Source organism: Bombus fervidus, chromosome 14, assembly GCF_041682495.2.
Source record: "Bombus fervidus isolate BK054 chromosome 14, iyBomFerv1, whole genome shotgun sequence".
Classification (NCBI taxonomy): domain Eukaryota; kingdom Metazoa; phylum Arthropoda; class Insecta; order Hymenoptera; family Apidae; genus Bombus; species Bombus fervidus.
The window spans coordinates 4,506,786-4,525,798 of NC_091530.1; the positions used below are offsets into that span (position 1 = coordinate 4,506,786).

At 33.8% G+C, this 19,013-nt stretch overlaps 1 protein-coding gene across 3 annotated transcripts in view; it reads right to left on the reverse strand.

The window, feature by feature from the left end:
* LOC139994573 (tRNA dimethylallyltransferase) overlaps positions 1-19,013 on the reverse strand; it is a 117,534-nt gene that overhangs the window by 36,351 nt on the left and 62,170 nt on the right. For all 3 annotated transcript variants that reach the window (XR_011801673.1, XM_072017376.1, XM_072017377.1), the window contains exon 4: positions 10,966-11,101. Coding sequence is in view for 2 of the 3 variants with exons in the window: in XM_072017376.1 (XP_071873477.1) it covers positions 10,966-11,101 (136 nt within the window). In the remaining variant the exon portion in view is untranslated. The remainder of the gene's footprint in view (positions 1-10,965; positions 11,102-19,013) is intronic.

Below are 19,013 nucleotides of genomic sequence, written 5' to 3' on the forward strand. Positions count from 1 at the left end.
TCATGGTATTAAACGTAATGAATAGCTATTATGAGAATACTTATTACGAGACTTCGCACATTATGCAGAAGATATTCATTAGTAACGATAAAATCTGAAAATTAGGAAGAACATTATGATTTTTCAAACGGAACATTTTCTACAGGGAATCGATGTAAAGTACAATTTTTTTCGTTAAATATAAAAGAAACTTCTTTATGAACTTACTCATACGCAGCCATAAACTTGTGAATCAAGTAATTTTAAGACTTCATTAATTGGACAGGAAAAAGTATCATTTTAATTAGTACCAGACGGAAACAGAGCGATTAATATTGTCATGGCATTTAAACTCTGAATGAGTTTGTAACCTTAAGCACAATGAACTTCCAACGAGATACAATATAATATTTTAACTGCTCTTTGTCACGAACTATTCTGTAAGATGCATAGATGTTAAGAAAGTCAATTAATAGAACGCACGAACCTTAATTAAATTAAAACGATTGTTCGCATAATAATTTGATGTAAAATGTTTTAATTTCTAACATAATTTTATTTTATAACTAACTTACGAAAATACCATTTTGAACGAAACTTAATAAAATTTCTAAAGATTCACAGTACGCAATCATATTTCAATAGTAAAAAAAAAAATTGTCAATATTTACACAGATAAAAATCAATCAACGACGTTGCACGTACTATCGTACTATTGACACGAAAAATGCTTCATTGCTAGAAATCGATTTTGTTATCGTCATTTCTGCCTCCGTGAAGCGTATACCAACGCTTTACGATCTTGTTAACCTACATATCTACGAATAATAAACATCTTATGAAATGAAAAAACAAATTTCATACTCACGAGAAATCACTATTAACTCAAAAAAAAAAAAAAAAGAAGTGGAATCAATTAATTCGAGGACTTGTTTCAAGTTAAATATCAAAGAAAGAGCACTTAATCTAGGCTGTTTCGTCAACGGATGATCTAGTGGAACGAAGATCTTAAGAAACGGAATTATCGGATATTTTTGTGATCGTTGATTTTACAAGGACGACGATAAATGGCTGTGCCCGTGTAACACTATCTTCTATCGTGATTCCTTACAATCTGTATGAGTAAACATGAAATACGCAGAAAGCTACCCCGGCCAATTGATAATGTACGAAAATTCCATTGTTAATTGCTTTTTAGATCGTTCAGTTCTGTTGAATCATCGAGGATACTTGATATTCGCGTTTCTGGAGTTACAAGCCAGTCGACAGAGAAAAAAACCGTCGATCAGACTCGAAATCTGAAGCCTTGAATTTTTGCACGCCTTCTTATACACCAGATACGCTTCTATAAATATGTTTTAATGGATGGTGTAGGTTGTAACATGAAAACGAAACTCTGTTGGTATGTTTTATTAGACAGTGTTGGATCTCTTCTTTCGTTTCTTTTTTTAATTTAACGTGACAGAAAAGTTTGTGACAAAGTTTCCAATTTTCAATTTGAACTCTATCGCATTAACATTGTTGTCGTTATTGTAAGCCTCGCAATGCAAAGTTATTTCTTTTTATAGCGTAAATTAAATTACTGATTCAATATGGTACTTGAAGTGCGTCATGAGAACTGAAGAATATATTCGATCGTCAAGGCTATAACTATAAACCTAAGCTATAAAAATAATAGACAATGCTCCGAAGAGCAATACATATAAAAGTATTAGCAAACGGGAAAGACGATAAGCTCATTTTCATTTCGGTAAAAGAAATGAAAGAAATCGCAGTGTCTACAAAACGCAACGTGGCTAGATCCGTCCCTGTACGTCGTCGTAGTTGCACGTTGGATTACGTTGCCGGCAAGTCATTCATAAAAATAACGCGGCCGACGCACGCAGGCTACTACTACTACGAGGTGCATTCAGCCGGTCGCGTACTACGATGCAACCACGTCGCTCGTAAAGCCTCGTACACACGGACGCGTGCGCGCCTCCGCGACCGCCACGTAAAAACGCGGATACATTCACGTGCTCATTGTGCGGCTAGGTAAGCGTAACCCGGCGAAAGAAGGAGGGAAGGCGAGAAAGTGAAGTTGCAACGATTCAAATCAGACCGAGCTCGCCATGGCGTACCGGGTATTGCGATAACAATCCGCGATATTGCGGCGCTACTAAGTACGAATAGAAGTAGAAGACCAAAGAAACAATTCGTGTTACGCGCACGAATATGATATAGCAATTTATTGTTGGAACAAACGAGTTGTTTGTAGTCTTTCTTTTATTCGACAAGCGCTCGTCGAGATAAATGTGATGAATTATGTGAGAAAAGAAAAAGTTATACATGGAATTCTTTTTGTTTAGAGTATGTTCGAGTATCTTTCTCCTATTTTCCTTCATCACTTATGATAAAGAAAATATATAACAAGTACTTTAATAAAATATAATGTTTTTCAATTGTGAAATAAAATGCGAGGAACTTCTTAGGATATTTATTTGGATTTAACCACCGTTGATTTTCTTCTTATTTTCTTCAAATAATATTCATGGATCTTTCTCAGAAAGTAATAATTTTCATGATAATTCTAACTATACGATAATCACGATACGGATCCGATAAAAAATGATTAACATGAAACTTCCATCTAATAAAGAGCGCTTATATACACATTATGCAAAATAATTCGAAAAAACATTATGAAATTGCATAAAAGTTTATATAATTCACTAGCGTCTATAGTATGAATATATTAAAGAATAGATTAATTAAAACAGAATTTTTAATCTGGAACGGTGTATGGAATTGATCATTTCTTTTCGAAAACCCATTATTTCACGTACGATTTAAATATCTTTTTTGATAACATCTATATTAATAATATAATAAAATTACGTATCGTTAGAAATTTTCAGGTGATGCCATATTTTTTATCTAATAATGAATAAAACGTTCGATCAACATAAAACTATAAAAAAATGTTTATAAGGCTACTTTGCTACTAAATTTCTCGACGTGCAACGAATTCTGCTTTGTACGTTTAAACGAACAACGTTGTAACTGCGTTCGTATCGCAATAAGGAAATATTAAAATGTTTACTACGTTGCAACACGACCGTGAACTTACACAGTATACGCAGAGTTGCGGTGAAAAACCACAAATTCACACGTTGCAACGTACGTACGCGTGTAAGAAAATAAAATAAAAATAGACTGTAAATCGCCGATAATTCCGTAAATAAACAATTATCAATAACAGCATGGAAGTTATTGACGAACGGCAAATACTTCTGACAAATTTAATCGACGATCCCACTAAAAGGATAAGATAAAACTTTTACAGCGAAATCTGCAGAAAATACACGAGTTCTTTTTATCTCTTCATAAATAGAACAAGTTACATTTTATCGAGTGCATAATTTACACGCGAGTGCGTAAATTCCACGAATCGATCCAACCAGATTCAAACATTGTCTCTTTCTTTTATTAAATCCCTGTTAAACGTTATACACAATGCGTATTGAACACACAAACGTAATACTCGTTCAATTTTAAACAATTTGCTCGAAGGAAGTGAAAATCATGTAAAAGTGATACAAGACGTGCCAAACGTTTTAATATAAAAATGCAGCGTTATATAAATTGTAAGACTAATCTTAATCTGTCAATAAAAATCATTTTTGACAAAGGAAGTTCCACAAAATGAATGGAATAAATACATTGAGAATCGCAGAAGCTCGCGTTTACACACACTTAAACGCACTTATGCTTCCCGTAATAATTAGTATCTGTTCCATGAATTAGCTACCGGGACTGGTTCCCTTTTCTCATCCTCCGTTGTCGAGGGATTCGCGAAGGTGCAAAAACGTTCTCGCGGAGAGACGCGTGAGAGAGCACGCTCTCTCGTCACTCTCTTTCCCCTTCGTCGGCGGAAGGAAACTCGTGGTTCGTAGCGGTAAATCGAAGCGAATACATATCAAATCTTGGACAAAGCTATGGTAGAAAATGAACGTTTCTAGATACGTTAAAATTATTTGAAACGTTCAACGCAATTCTCGTAAAACATAAATGGAAAACAGTCCTCTATATAACAAAAATGTTATTTACTACCTTTTTTTAATTATTTAAAATTTATAAAAAATTTAAACAACAAAGTATTAAAGAAAATGTAATTTCGTCATATTGTAGTGCTGCAAGGAACTAATCGAAGTTGTAGAACGATCAGATACGGTAGGAAATTAGACGATGTCTTAATTAAAAACACAATTAAAAGATCAATGATAGAATAAACATAAATAAAGATAAAGCTTCTTTTTGATACAATTACATTGTCTGGTTAATAGATTAAAGTAAAGATAGCGTAAATAAATATCTTTTATTGTAAAACTAATATGGAAATTTTCCTATAATTCAAATAGTAATACATTTTACATTCTCTCTTTGTAATTGAATAAATTTTATGTTCTCGCGTTCCTGACGAATTCACTCGCAATTTGCAAATAATCGTGCTTTCCATCTGCGAATTTCGAGCAACATGTAACTGTCCGCTCTAATTCTCGAGAATCCCATACGATAGCTAGACCATCAGCGTGGGTGGACTTAGTCAGGCTTTTATTTTAATCCGACCCATTTCCCTCTTGTTCCTCAACGCAGACTCATCCACATCGACAAATTGCTTCCGTGACTGACTCTACGAGACAGCTGATCATATTATTGAAAACAGTATATTCGATATAAAATACAATATATTATTTCAGGGCTTAACATTTTTTAAAAATAATATGTACTTCGTCTCTGCATAAATAACAGCGATACGTTATTTTGAGTTTTCGTAAAAATCTTTTCAACTAAATTTCATGTTAGCTTTTAGAATTTTAATAAATTTTCCTTCTTCGTTATCATAATATTAACTGCTATAATTATGTAAAACGTAGTTTCGCTTGAAATTAAATTATGCAGAATCTCATAAGAATCAGCGAGAGAAGCTCGCTCTATTTCTCGATACCCGGATCGTGATCAATTACAATTAGTCCAAGCCTCTTGTTCCCTCTTGTTATATAAATTAAATCACGAACTATTCACAAATCGCCAAATCTATCTTCCTTAAATCTCTCTTAAATCCAAAAAAGTAATTTATCGGCGAGTCTCCATAATCAATTATACCAACCATTAACGTCTCACGAGCTAATATACGTTTCCCTTAACCCTTTCAAATCGGAACAGGCTATCAATCTCGACACATAAAAGAAAAAAATTCTTCGAAGGAACTATGCTGAATTAACCGTTTCTTCGATTCGTGGTCTTTTTCTTTTCTTTTTTTCTTTTTTCTTTTTTCCACGATGAATTCAGTTACACGTTTTACGCGTTCTTCACGCATGTTCATATTATCCACGCTATAGGGAGCCGACAAGTTTCGTTGAGAAATCTTTAATTTCAACGGGAGACAGAGATGTCATAAATATGTCCCTCGTACATAAAACTTCCCTCCTTATTTTCAAGCGACCCTTCTACACCGGACGAACGCAAAATGCTGTAAGATACCCTATGAAACCGATCCAGTGACGCACATTCGAGAACGAACGTAATTGATCGTCGTTGGTACGAAGTGAGCAAGCAACTATCACGAAACCAACACAAAATACACGGAACTTCGTCTGTACGAGTACTATTTCTATCGACGTTTCTGTACAGCTATATTTACACCGACGTGTAACATATCTGCCGTTATTTATATTTGTACTTGGCACAAAGCTCTAATGTCTTTGTCCTTTAATAAAAACAATTCATTTTTTAATATTCGAATATACTTTGCTGTAGTTTCGAGTTGTCAGTTTAACTTCTCTTTTAAATTCTAGGTTAGGTAGCTGTGTAGCTTTTATAGTTGCTTGATATTCCGCAATCCCATTTTTCACAGGGGAAAGACACGACTTACATCACGTTCCCTCTCTTTTATAGGAAAGCTAAAATATTATAAAATTCAATGCTAATGCAATTTCATATTTTCACGTATAAAATTCTAGAAAATGAGACCTAGACAGAAATTTGTCTTACCCTTAAAATATTATAACGAATAAGTATTACGCTTCTCATAAATACAACCGCGGTCTACTAATATTAAAACTGTGCCTGATTATCATAGTACTCGAAAGACCCAAATAACCCAATTGCAAATGATCGTTTCCTTTAACTATCCATCCTTTCACCAGGGAAAGAAAAATCATGGTTCGCAAGAATCTCAGCTAAATCTAATTTAATCCACAGAAAACACGAAATTTCGGGATGACACGGTTTACGGTCGGATCGGCAATCCTATCGGACTTAACCGAGGTCAATAACGGGAAAAGCAAATCGATATCGCCTCTCACTCACCCAGCAACGAAGGTGTATGTGAATGGCGGATAGCTGATGGAAGGGAGAGAGGTCTTTCGATCGGGACAGAAAAATTCAGCATTCCAGCGCAGCTGGCTCGCTAAACGCAGCTCAGCGATCCGTGGACGAGCGGCGTTAGTCGAGCGCCGTTACTTAACGATCGTGTCTCTTTCAGGGAAAGTTCAGTCGGACGTTTTGCCCCAGAACGAATGAGAAGAGCCTCTCGTAGAACGCTTCTCCAAGAAGATGAACCGCGTAGAAAGGGGTGAAAGGAATCGGTATGACGTACATCTCTAATGATACATCTCTCTGCTTCAAAACTTCACGATTTCTTCGTACCGGCTAGGCAGCGCTCGGAATTCCTATTCTGATTTCATGCGCGTCAATGTAGAGAAAACGACCAGCTGCTGCTGGTGTGAAAACAGAGATCTTAGAGGGACGTTTTCTCTCTTTTGCTTTTAAAAATATTATTTTATAGATTATATATATTATCGTAGAAATTATTATTGTAATACGATATTTTAGAAGAGGAAGTTATTGTTTGAAAAATGTTTAGTCAGAAACCGATATTTTATCGGATCTGATTTTTAGATATTCACAGTTGCTTGTGTTCCTGCTACTTGATATTTGATAATCGACGTCAAATATTCAATCAACATCAGATTTGAAATTTTCTACTTGATGCTTAATAGGTAATCAAATTCATTTTCGTCTAATTTCTAAGGCACATTTGAAATCTGCAAATAATAAAACCGGAATCTATCGCGAAACGAATAAAGTTTGGCGAGCATAAAATCTCGAAGTACGTAGACACGGGTAGTACTTCATAAAACTTCGTAACATAAAATCTACGACTACGAGCAATCCATAAAAATGCAAAGGAAAGAAAGAAGAAGAAAAAATAGAGCAACGTTAAAACAAAACCAAGGTCTTTCTCATACTAAAACACGTTCCCTCGGCGTTTCCAAAGAATCAGAATGGCCGAATGGAAATGATCAGATTTGATGTATATTTAATAACGTGTTCAGTAGATTTCAAATAAAAACATGAGAATCCCATTGTAGACTTGTATAAAAGATCAGGATGTTTGTATAATTCTTTTGGATGAAATTTCATTTGGAGAAGATACTGCCGAAGTTACTGGAAACATAAATTTAAATGGGGCCAACAAAGTATTTTAAAAAATACTATAAATAAAAAAATTGCAACAGCTACATTGCAAGAATTATTGAAATCTAGAACCAATAATTCTTACAAATCTGCAATAACGAAACCAACTAATCGTTCAAAAAGTGCACAGAATCACAAAGAAGTTGCTTTAATTAAATATGATGCACCGAAGAAACTGGAGTTTTGTCTTTAAAAACGACATTCCACAGGTACTAACCCATTCGAGGCTGGTAACGATAGCGCAAGTGAAACAGGAGTGCAACGATTATTACTCAATTTTTCACCTATTCGCACACGTCTATCTAGATGTGTTACTCAACGACCCCTTCAGGGAAAGTTCTGATTTGCTCCAATCTCTCTCCCTCTCCTTCTCCTGTCTCTTGCTCCCCGGTCAAAAGAAATTATTAAACGAACTGCTATGTTACGATTGCAGTACGCAAGGCCGATGGATAGACTTCCGATTTAGAAATCACAGTACGGACACCGCACTGGTATCTGGAATACGCCAGTTTCTAACGCTCAGCTATTCGTGTCAATGAATTCTGCAAATTTTAACCCCGTGACAGTCGCCACCACGAGCAGATAGTTATGTAACCGCAGACAGTTTCCGTGTAACGAGGCTGGATTGAGACCTCGAAAAGTTACTGCCCGACCGATTTATTGAAAAGTGAAATATTTGTAGAAAAAAAATTTGGACCATCAGATGGAATTAAAGGATAGCATCTATTATTATATATGTACATAGAAACTTTTGTACATGTACGTGATAAATCATCGTCTCGTTTTGTGAATTTTGTGATAGTATTAGATCGTTTCATAAATTCAACCGCTTTTTAATTAACGATTTCTAATAAGCAAACATATTATTCTCTACCTGTCTTTTAACCAGAACACCACACCGTTTCTCAGTTGCCTATCTTTTTAATTAGTAATTTGATCTTTAACAAATGTGAATTTTAAGAAAATTGATGAAATGATAGAAAAATGGTGATCGGAATATTTATGATATTACATACTTGGTGAATTTAAGAGTAAAAAGAAATTAATAAAAGAATGAATAAAAATCTGACACTGTACATGTATACGCTATAAGGCAAATTGCCACGGGAAAAGTTTTATCAAAAAATTTTGACCATGTTTCGAGTCACGAAGGTCGATTTTATAGAGAAAATGTTGTTTCCCTCGTGTTTTGTAATTTTTCAGAATAAATTACCTGCTCATGATAAGTCCTACGCTAGAAAGGCTATAATCGCGTACGCAAAAATTGATTCTAGGAAAAGTATTCACCGATCTGGCAATTTTTCTCCAAGGTATAATACAAATAGTTCCAAGGAAACGATGTAATAAACCCGACGCTCAGGATATCATTTCTAAACCCTGCTATTTTATGTAAAAAAAAATAAGCTTGATTGCAAACGCCAGCCACATTGAAAACTTTACAAATCACTAAAGTTAAGCCGAAGACACACGCGATACTGTCTGAAATGTCAGCGCACGCAATAAATCTATTACGTTCATGGTCTTTCGCTATCTCAAACGAAAATATACTCAAATAAAAAAGAAAAAGAGAGAGATACAGAAATAAAAAATCTCGCACTGACGATTTAATAAAAATTATTAAATTCTCACGAGTGACGTTCCACGTTCTTGCTGCGATTTAAAGATTCTTTCTAATATCAAATTCAAAAATTCGAGCATTACTGAAATGAATTACAATTTAAATTACAATGAACGTATCAAAAAGTTAGGATTAAATGTTCGGCGAGAAAGACTTTTGAACAGTTAAAAATTAACACACCTAGCTATCGCATCAGTTACACAGGTTCAAAATTCTTCAATTACGATATTTGTATTTGAAAGACGGAATGAGGTATTAACGATAACGCAGCCGATGGTGCGTTTGATGTGCCTAACAGAACTGTTAACCAAATACTAAAGTACCGGGAAACCTGATAAAATTTATCGTTTATCAAGAAACATAAACGATGTTATAGGAACGTACTACAATTATTTTTAATTTAGACATGACCTCCAATACGTCACTTGAGGCTTAAGTTATCAGCTACCGCAGTTCCCATTCAATGATGATTAAGTTTTCAGTACAACCAGATATTGCTTTATTTATATTATAACGATATAAATTCACAGTGCGACGATCTTGCAACAAAATATGTAGAACAAAGTCTAACAACGAAATTCAAACGAATTAAAATACATAAAAAAGTGCATTTATATTTACAAGATAAAGAACTTACTATTGTATTATTTTTAAAACTTACACGAATGTCATTCTATGTTTTCTATATTATAATATAGTAATTTATGCTAACATAATAATAATAAATAATAGAATACATACGTAACATACTAATATTTAAAATCGACCACGTGATATTCAATCCAATAGGAAATATACGAATTTACCTAATTTCCACGTAGACAAACCGTAAAGAATTTTGGAGTTAAAGAAAGATATAAAATCATCTTTGGCTCCAGATATGAGTTTTCTAAACTTCGATCAATCTTATTTTTTGATTTTCCTCCTGACGGTTTTCCGGCGTAAAATCCCACGGCAACCTAATCACGCATCATTGTGGTTCGAGATAAAATTTATGGATTATCGAAGGAAAGAGAGCAAACGCGCGATTGTAGTTCTAAGCGTCACGACAATATAATCTCAGAACGAATGAAAACTCAATGGACGAATTATCTATAGTTGGACCGCGCGCGTTAACGGCACGTCGAAGCTTAATGGTCGACCGATAAAATTTATCGTTTATCAAATAGCACAATGTTATGAAACTTGGTACGATCGCTTCGTGCAGCCTTGAAAACGGCCGGTTCACATCTTCCCTCTCTTTCCATGATTTTCAAAAGAATAACGAATCGAAGGAAGAATAAAATTTTATTATTAAATCAGAGTTTAATGATAAAAAATGTGATTTCGACTAATGTTGATTTTTGATGAGATTAGATCTAAATCGTAGGATTTAAATTAACACAAAAAATAAACGTTAGGGTAATTTAACGTGATGAAACATAAATGATATTAAAATTTGATTTAGATAATTATAAATACACTTACCTGCAAACTGAATTTTTTTTTTAAATAATTCAATCATAAATCTTTTATATACGAGCATATAATAATCGAATAATCCTTTTAGAAATTCTATCTTAAACCTTAAATGCATGATTTTTCTAGATATAAGAAAACACATTAAAATTACTTACATATCAAAAAATTATACAAAAATAATTTATTCGTCTATTTATCCATTATACTGTTACCTATTGCAGAGAATAAAAAATGTATAGCTTTTGTACTTTTACTTGGAAAAAAAGTTATAAAATACGTAGAACATATAAGTTAAATTAAATTTTCAATTAAATTGTCCAGATGCATTTAAGGGTGAAACATAATTGCTCCGAGTTATTAATTATTACATATAATGAAACACTTACCATATCACATCGGAGCCATAAGAGTATGGAGTTCTGATGTCTCAAAGGACCACCTAATCCAGAACCACCGGCTGTTCTTTGAGCTTTCAATAACTCCGAATGTTTTACGCCATATTGCTCGAACACTTCCAAAGATCTACAAAAAGAATAAAAAATTAAACGTTATTTGAGACGAGATCTTTCCTTTTCTCTTTTCTTCGAACCCTCGGCGTTTGTCTCCATTATAAAACTGTTGCTAAGAGTCTTTAATTTCGAGCAAACAAGCTTATCACTGATTGTTAAAGTTTGGTTCGCAAGGTCTAATCCGCGTTTTTATTGCAGAACAGTTATTTTAGAAAGAAATTGGAGTGATATGTGCGATTTGGATAAGAGGTGACGAAAAAAATGTTAGATATCTTTGTCCGTTTTTTTTTTTTTTTTTGTTTCATTATTCGAACATTTTATGGAATAATTTCCTCGACGATATTACTGCAAATAATTCAATCTTCGAGTTTGATCAAACAACAAATGAAAGTTGCTTCAACTTCAAATTTCAAAATGTCAGATTTAAGATAATTCCAAATTTCAACCTTAATCTTTAAAAATACAATTCGCACAGTTTCTTAACCCAGAAACCGGTTCAATTTCTGCTCGTTGGCAAATTCAAGTTAAAAGGCTACCGCAACAGAGTAGAAAGCTAATCGCTCGCGTGAAAATTACAACGGCTGTCTAAGTAGAGTAACGGTCGCTTAAAATCACGCTAGGGATACATAAAATTCATTCAATTTATAAAATACCGGCACATTATCCATAACGATGAGCAAGAAATAGTCCTATTAGAAGGAAATAGCTTCGCTACGAACATCCTTACATCCTGTAATTATTTATTTAGCAATACCATGATTATTTTTACGTTGGTAATACAGGCAAAACGTATCATAGCGTAATGTTACAACAAGTCGCACTTAAAGTGGACGTGTATCTATCACAGCGTAACGCAACATGATGCAGAATACTAGGCCTAATAGCAATCACCATCGTGGAACAGCGCTGTAGAGATAATGGTGGAAGCAAGGGACATCAGCCCCCGTAGTTCCGGAGATCAATTCAGTTTTTCCCTTCTTTTTCCTTCTTCTTCTATCTTTTAATCAAACGAGACTATTATCATGAAATTTTATGTATTTTAACGATTTATTTGTTCATTGTATTTTTGTATGCGATATAATCTTATTCATTTGTAAATAAATTATTTCTTGATTCTATTCTATTCTATCCAATAATTATAATATTCTATAACAGATGTTTATCTATTTATCTATTTTCATTTCAAAATATTTTTTTTACTTGTTATAAGATTATGGAATTTTTTTGCAATTCACTAGAAACGATTTTTTATATAGAGAATAAATTATGAACTTTATACTTTATTTACGTGTCTTCAAAGTATTATATTTCCTCCATGAAACTGAACGATTTTTTAAGGAAAACTCCAACTTAGTTTGCGACCAACACATGGAATACAACTACATTTATCATACACGATGAAAACATATACATGTATATTGGAATAATCGTGATATTTGAATTTTCGTTGCCAGTTTCTATTTTTGCAAACGCCCCTCGAACAGCGTTTGGCTGAATAAAACAATATATTAAATGAATGTAAGAATTAATCATTCTACGATCACATAGGTTATTTGTTTAATAATATCAAAGTTAAAATGAAATTAAAATTTGTAAAATTCGATTTGAAGTTCATTGTTGGAATGAAAGAGTCTGGCACTGAATTTCAAAAATGTCTCATGACATAAAGCTTTATGCCACTACCTTGAGACTGACATGATATTTTATAGTGTTTATTTTTGTTTTAAACTCTGAACACGTCGTAAAGCTTCGATCAAATTTCCTATACACGATAAAAGTGGTTTATAGTATCTATGATTTATTATAACGTTATAAAATATATAAGCATGTTTATATTACATTATATAATACGTGCACACATTTTAATGCTATAATTCCAGATTTTCTCATAAATAACGTATTTTAAAACCTCGACAAAGGTAGAAGAGATTTAAAAACGAAGGGGATCGAAATAATAGAAAATTGGACAATCATCGTAGAAAATGGAAAGTTATAAATAAATTGTGCTCCTCTTTATCTTTTCCAAAAAGAAAAAACAATCTTACGATGATGCTGTTACAATTTTATCCAATAAAATTCTAGAATTTGACAAAAGCATTATCACGATTCATGGGGCCGTTTCAACCCTTTTTTAACAGTAAACCATAGCCATGGACGATGTTCTATTAAAAAATAAATCTAAGTAAATGCTAGTAAAAAACATAACTTGTTTCCATAACTAAATGGTTGAAGAATCGATAATTTTCTATGCTAAAGTTTCTATTTCAAATTAATTTCCCGAATATACTTTTCTTAATAATGTCACCCATTTCGGTAAACCAATAATACGAATTTAGTTCAGAGCTCGATTATGCGCACATTTATTATGCAACATGCTGTGCGTGATGCTCTCCCGATCGTTCCGCGTCGGTTTCGTTTCCACAAACAAACGAAATCCAATCAGCTGCAGGTATCCATCGTCGATGAAAAAACGGACACAATTTCCATTTTCAACGTTATTCGTCTATTTCGTGGCGAAGCATTTTGAACGTGACGCCAAGAAATAAATTCGAGGAATTCGAAGATCGAGCGCCACTTACTTTTGGATGTTAGAGGGCGGTTGTGCACGTTCGTAATCGAAGTTTTTAACGTTTAAACAGTCGATACAGCATGCCGATAATTAATTTAATGTCATCGTCAAACTACGAAAAGATAAGTGGGTCAAAGTCAAATAGCGTTCAACACCGATACCATATCACGTGAATCGATATGCATACGTTCGCAAAACGCACTTGCTCTTTTAATCCAAGGTAATATGTACCGACAGATCTTCGTCAAATAGAGTGCAAATATTTCCCAATACAAAGTTCAACTTCCACGAATCAAGTTGTCAAGCTTTGACAGCTGAAAAAAAAATAATAATAGCTAGGCATCTTATCGAGTGGAAATTTTTCTCTCGACATATTGACACAAAGATGGATGCTTGTAAGTGGATGTTTTTGATGGATGAAAATGTTGAAACTAAATGTATTGCACTGTGCTTTTCTATAAATATATAAATATTAAATGTAAACAGTCGATAATCTTAAACGTATAAACAATTAAAGTTGCTTACATACTTCGATCTGTGTACAAAAAAAATCTGTGTATAACATAGGGTTATCGAAGCAAAGGTTACACTCAGATAGATGATTGCGTGGGTGGTAGATACTGGGATCGATTTTCGTTTGCATTACTCCTTGTACCATTTGTGTTCTGATTGCGTGTACGGAAATTATCATCCGGTATCATGCAGGAGGCAATAATACTACAAATTACAAACAAATTCCAATAAACGATAATCGATTTCTCAAATACGTACCACCTACCTCCCATTGCGAGCACATTTCAGAATATTGATTTGGGGGATTTTTAATTATTCTATAAACCATTGCCATTTGTTACCATGAAAGATTTCCAATGGAACTTACGTTTACAGAGTACTTAAAAATACTAATTTCGGAGATTTGTAAACATATGAGAAAGTGATATTAATCTTTTACCATAAACGCTCCGGATAGGATCTAGGTTCACAGTATATTTCAAAATGGTAACATTGAAAATCTGTAGCTATTTCATAAATCGATTTGTATTTTCCAATCTTTCGTCGAGGAAGCTTAGGGTTGTTCCCCATTTTCTTCCAGAAAATATAGTTATTGTAGATACGATGCACAGCAAAGTGGACAAAGAAAGAACGAATCGATAAGAAGAGTCAGGGATCCAAATATCGTCAAATCGGGGTCAAAACGGAACGATAATGTTGGTGGCGTCGCCAGATACACACCGATATGTATTATCAGTTTCATAAGAGCTTCGTTTAATTAGTCGGTTGGTGGCACGATTTAGTAACAACTTATGTATCTCTGTATTTTGACATATGGACGGGTTGCTGGATGAACTCTGGTCCGGTCGATTAGCTCACGAATAGGCTTAATAATTCGGCCGATGAACCAGTGGGATGGGATCGTGGCACTTTGTTCCAGCACATCCGGAACACGCGTTCGATGAGAAGAGTTCGATGAGAAGCGGACGATTCGCAGCTATGCCGTCGTATTGTTGCATGGGGAAAACCAAGGGAAAAAAGAAAAAGGAAAGTCTCCGTCTATACGTATACGTTGACTCACGAAAGTATTTGAACACTTGCCATAGAGAACTTTCAGGTCCATATTGTATACGTTATACGTGTATAAAATATTTCATAGACATACGGGATTCCATTAGAAAATATTTGGTTAAGTTTCGATCACATTTGCTACTTAGAGACACGAAAAGAATATGACAAGTTCGTTTTTGTTAATTTTCCAATCTTTATACCACTTGGTGATTCAAAAGGAAGCTAAAGGGATTCATCTGATAGTTTGGAATATACAAGCCGTTTGAAAATAACCGATAAATCCAGAATTTTTTCTAAGAAACTAATATTAGTTTGAATTTTCATGTTAATTTAACTTAATTCAACGTTTAGGAGAGTGACGAAGATAAAAATGTAATTTCAAAATCAGACAAATAGATAATTTTGATATGCAATTGGCTCAAAATATCTTGAACTTCCAAATTATTTCTCCAAAATACTTGAATTGCGATTTATCGTGTCTCTCTCCTCCAGTCTTTGTTCACCATCTGTAATATAGCTCGATAATCTATTTTCCCTTTTCTTTCGTTATGTTTTATAAGAAACAAGCGCGAGTCATGCAACGAATTATTGCAAAATTCCAAGACGGTGCAATCGAGAAGAATTGGAAAAGGTAAGAGTCGGGAGAACAGAGCGGAAAAGCGTACTTTCTCTTCGGAGAGACAAGTTAATCCAACAGCACCCCGAGCATTATGTCACTCCCACGACTGCTGGATTTGCTGGCCGACAAATGGATCGAACAGAGCGGATTGTAACAGCCGGTTACTGTTGTTTCTTGGCGATTAGACTGGTTTCGTGCGAATGAAAGGATTCAATGGTTAGATGATAAGTTCGATTAGCCTGAGATCATTTATTACAAATGGAAATAATACGACATGATAGCAATGCTTATGGGTCGGTTGAAATTCAATCGATTATCGGTTTAGTTATGAATATTAAATATAGTTTGTTAAAAAAGAATAATTGCTAATGGAATGCTACAGAACGTTCCATTGTATCTGATGGTACGTAGAATATTATTTTCTTGATATCGATCATTCTACGTGTAGCAATCATTAGTTTCTACGTTACAAATTGAAATTAAAATTGGCTATACAAATCAGTAATCTTTTTGTCTATTTCTATTTTATATTAACCTAAATATCTCGTGTCTCGAAAATAATATGTACATACATAAAATTATTAAACACAACATTTTGTAGGAATGACTAAAGCTATTGCTTTTATTATGATAACTAGAACTATATGAGATTGAAATACATATTGGAGCTACGAGTGTACTCAGGGTATCAAAGGTGATGACTGTCATTATTTCTTTCAGTGAAAAACTTCTTACGACATAAACCCTTTTTACAAAATCTAATGATATAGAAAGAAGAGAAGATTAAATTTTAAGGCCCCTTTGCAACGCAAACGATGACACGACAGATAATTCTTTTAAAAACTTACAGACGTCCCTAGTATTTTAATGAAATTACTTTATCTTCTACGAGCAAAGACTAATTCTAATTATAAAACAGATATCTAAAATAGGCGAAATAATAACAAGCCGCTATTCTATTATCTATAATTCGAACGTCCGTAATATCTACATAATATTCTAATTTAGAAAATATCTATATATTATAATTATGATATGAACAATTTAAAAGAAATGTATTTGTTTGATGACAAAAATTTTAAATAGATTGACTTCGATGTCTTAGCTTCTGATATACAATTATTTAAAATCACAAGTAAGTAAATTATTATAATAATTAAATACTTGAGTCACATGTGTATAATAATTTATTTCAAATATGCATAACTATGCAGTGAAAACATATATGCAAAAAAGAAAATAAATTTCAGTGTTTAAAGCTTATCGCGTTACTTTACATTTCCTACTTTGTTACAATACTCGCAGATTACGTATAAAGTTGTTACGAGCAACAATTTTATCCTTCTTTTTTAAACGATAACAGATAAGGAAAAAAGAAGAGACACTTATTTCCTGTATATATTATACAATATGTTATAACAATTGGCAATGAAAGATAAGTGCGAAGTAGAATAATAAAACTGATATCATGTTGAGAAAGAACATGCCGCGATTTTATTAATATAAATAACTGCAAAATGCGATAAGATTGAAACACGTGAACACTTTGCGCACGAGGATAATATCGACGATAAATAAGAAAGATCTATCGAACCATATGGAAATATGATTTCAGTTTCCATTTAAACAATTACATAACGAATCTGTACAAACACGATTATATATATTATATATATATATTATATATATTATGCACGTATGTTCAAAGTCACAAAATTATCACATTTATCCAACTCGCTTAATGTTATATCAAAATACGATCTAAAAAAATATTTTATTCTATTAGATATCGATTATGTTTACTGACAGACAAACCCATTACATTGTTCATAATAATATATTGTCTATAATTCTTTAAAAATGCTATAAATTCAACTCACATCATCGTGATTCCAGATTCGTTCCAAATTTTACCTATACGTAAAATCACGGTAGTCGTGTCTCGCTAAATCGTTGATAAAATTGCAAAATGTTTTCTACAACACACATAATATATTCGTTAAATGTTTCTCTAATTGTACAAATTATTGCGAACCACTGTACAATTTCACAAATCTTTCAAAACACTTGGAGATCATCCCCAGCGAGATTCAGAAACGAGACACGTTCTCAACGTCGCTATAGTGTAAATTTTCCATGTTCTATGTGCATTCACCAAAGTGTTTCAGCCATGTACGATAGAACGAAGCTTTTACAACTTCGTACAAACAACAACGTAGAAAAGAAAGGAACGAAAACGACGAAAAAAAAGAAAACGGGCATAGGTGAAGATAACGTCAGCGCAAATTCATCTACAGACAGGCGCGAGCGCTACGTTGAATTCGCTATGGTGATTCGTTACGTCGGACTTTCCCCAACGTTCTCGGGGAAGCATAAATGCGGCCACGGCGAAATATGCAAAGAGAACGTACGTAGCAGATAATGCGAGATTAGAATTTTACGAACAGCTCTCGTGGCACGACTAAAGGCCGCTTTCCACTCGCGTTTTCGTCGTGCTCGCTATAAATCCTTCCCGCGACATTCTCGACACACCGCGGAGACACTACGTGACAGGCGATTAATAATATCGCGGGAGTAAGTTCTATAAATTATCGCGGCAATTAGCGATCGAATCTGGTTACATTGTGGAATTGGAACCATGACTGTAATCTGTCTGGCTTGCTACAGATATTTATCGTTCGTCATCGAATGAAATTTTCGAGTCGCTCACCGTGCAGATTCTAAATGTGAAATGGATGTTACAGCCTTGCTAACTCGAATTTCAAGGGAAGAAGTCTTTGAATTATGGAGATTTTGTCTTACAGAGCAAGAGATACTCAACGAACAAACAATCACTTAAAGAAGCTCCGTGTATTTGTTATAGCGTATTGATTAATTAGGTCCAGGTATATTAAATCGTTTAGTAACACTTTCATACGACTGCAAACAGAAAAATGAAATGTAAAACTTGATTAGAAAAATGCTTCATTCGAAGATATGGCTATGTGCCAATACTTTTTGTAGTCACTGTACATAGTTAAAATAACATAAATTTTCCCGCGTAGTGTAATCGAATATTCATCTCGCTATCATACATCCTGAATCTCCACATCCATCCAGAACGGGAATTCATTTCTCGGTTCCTAGCGTATCTCTTATCGGAGCTCGCGGATGAAGAAGAGCTGGAAGGAGGCA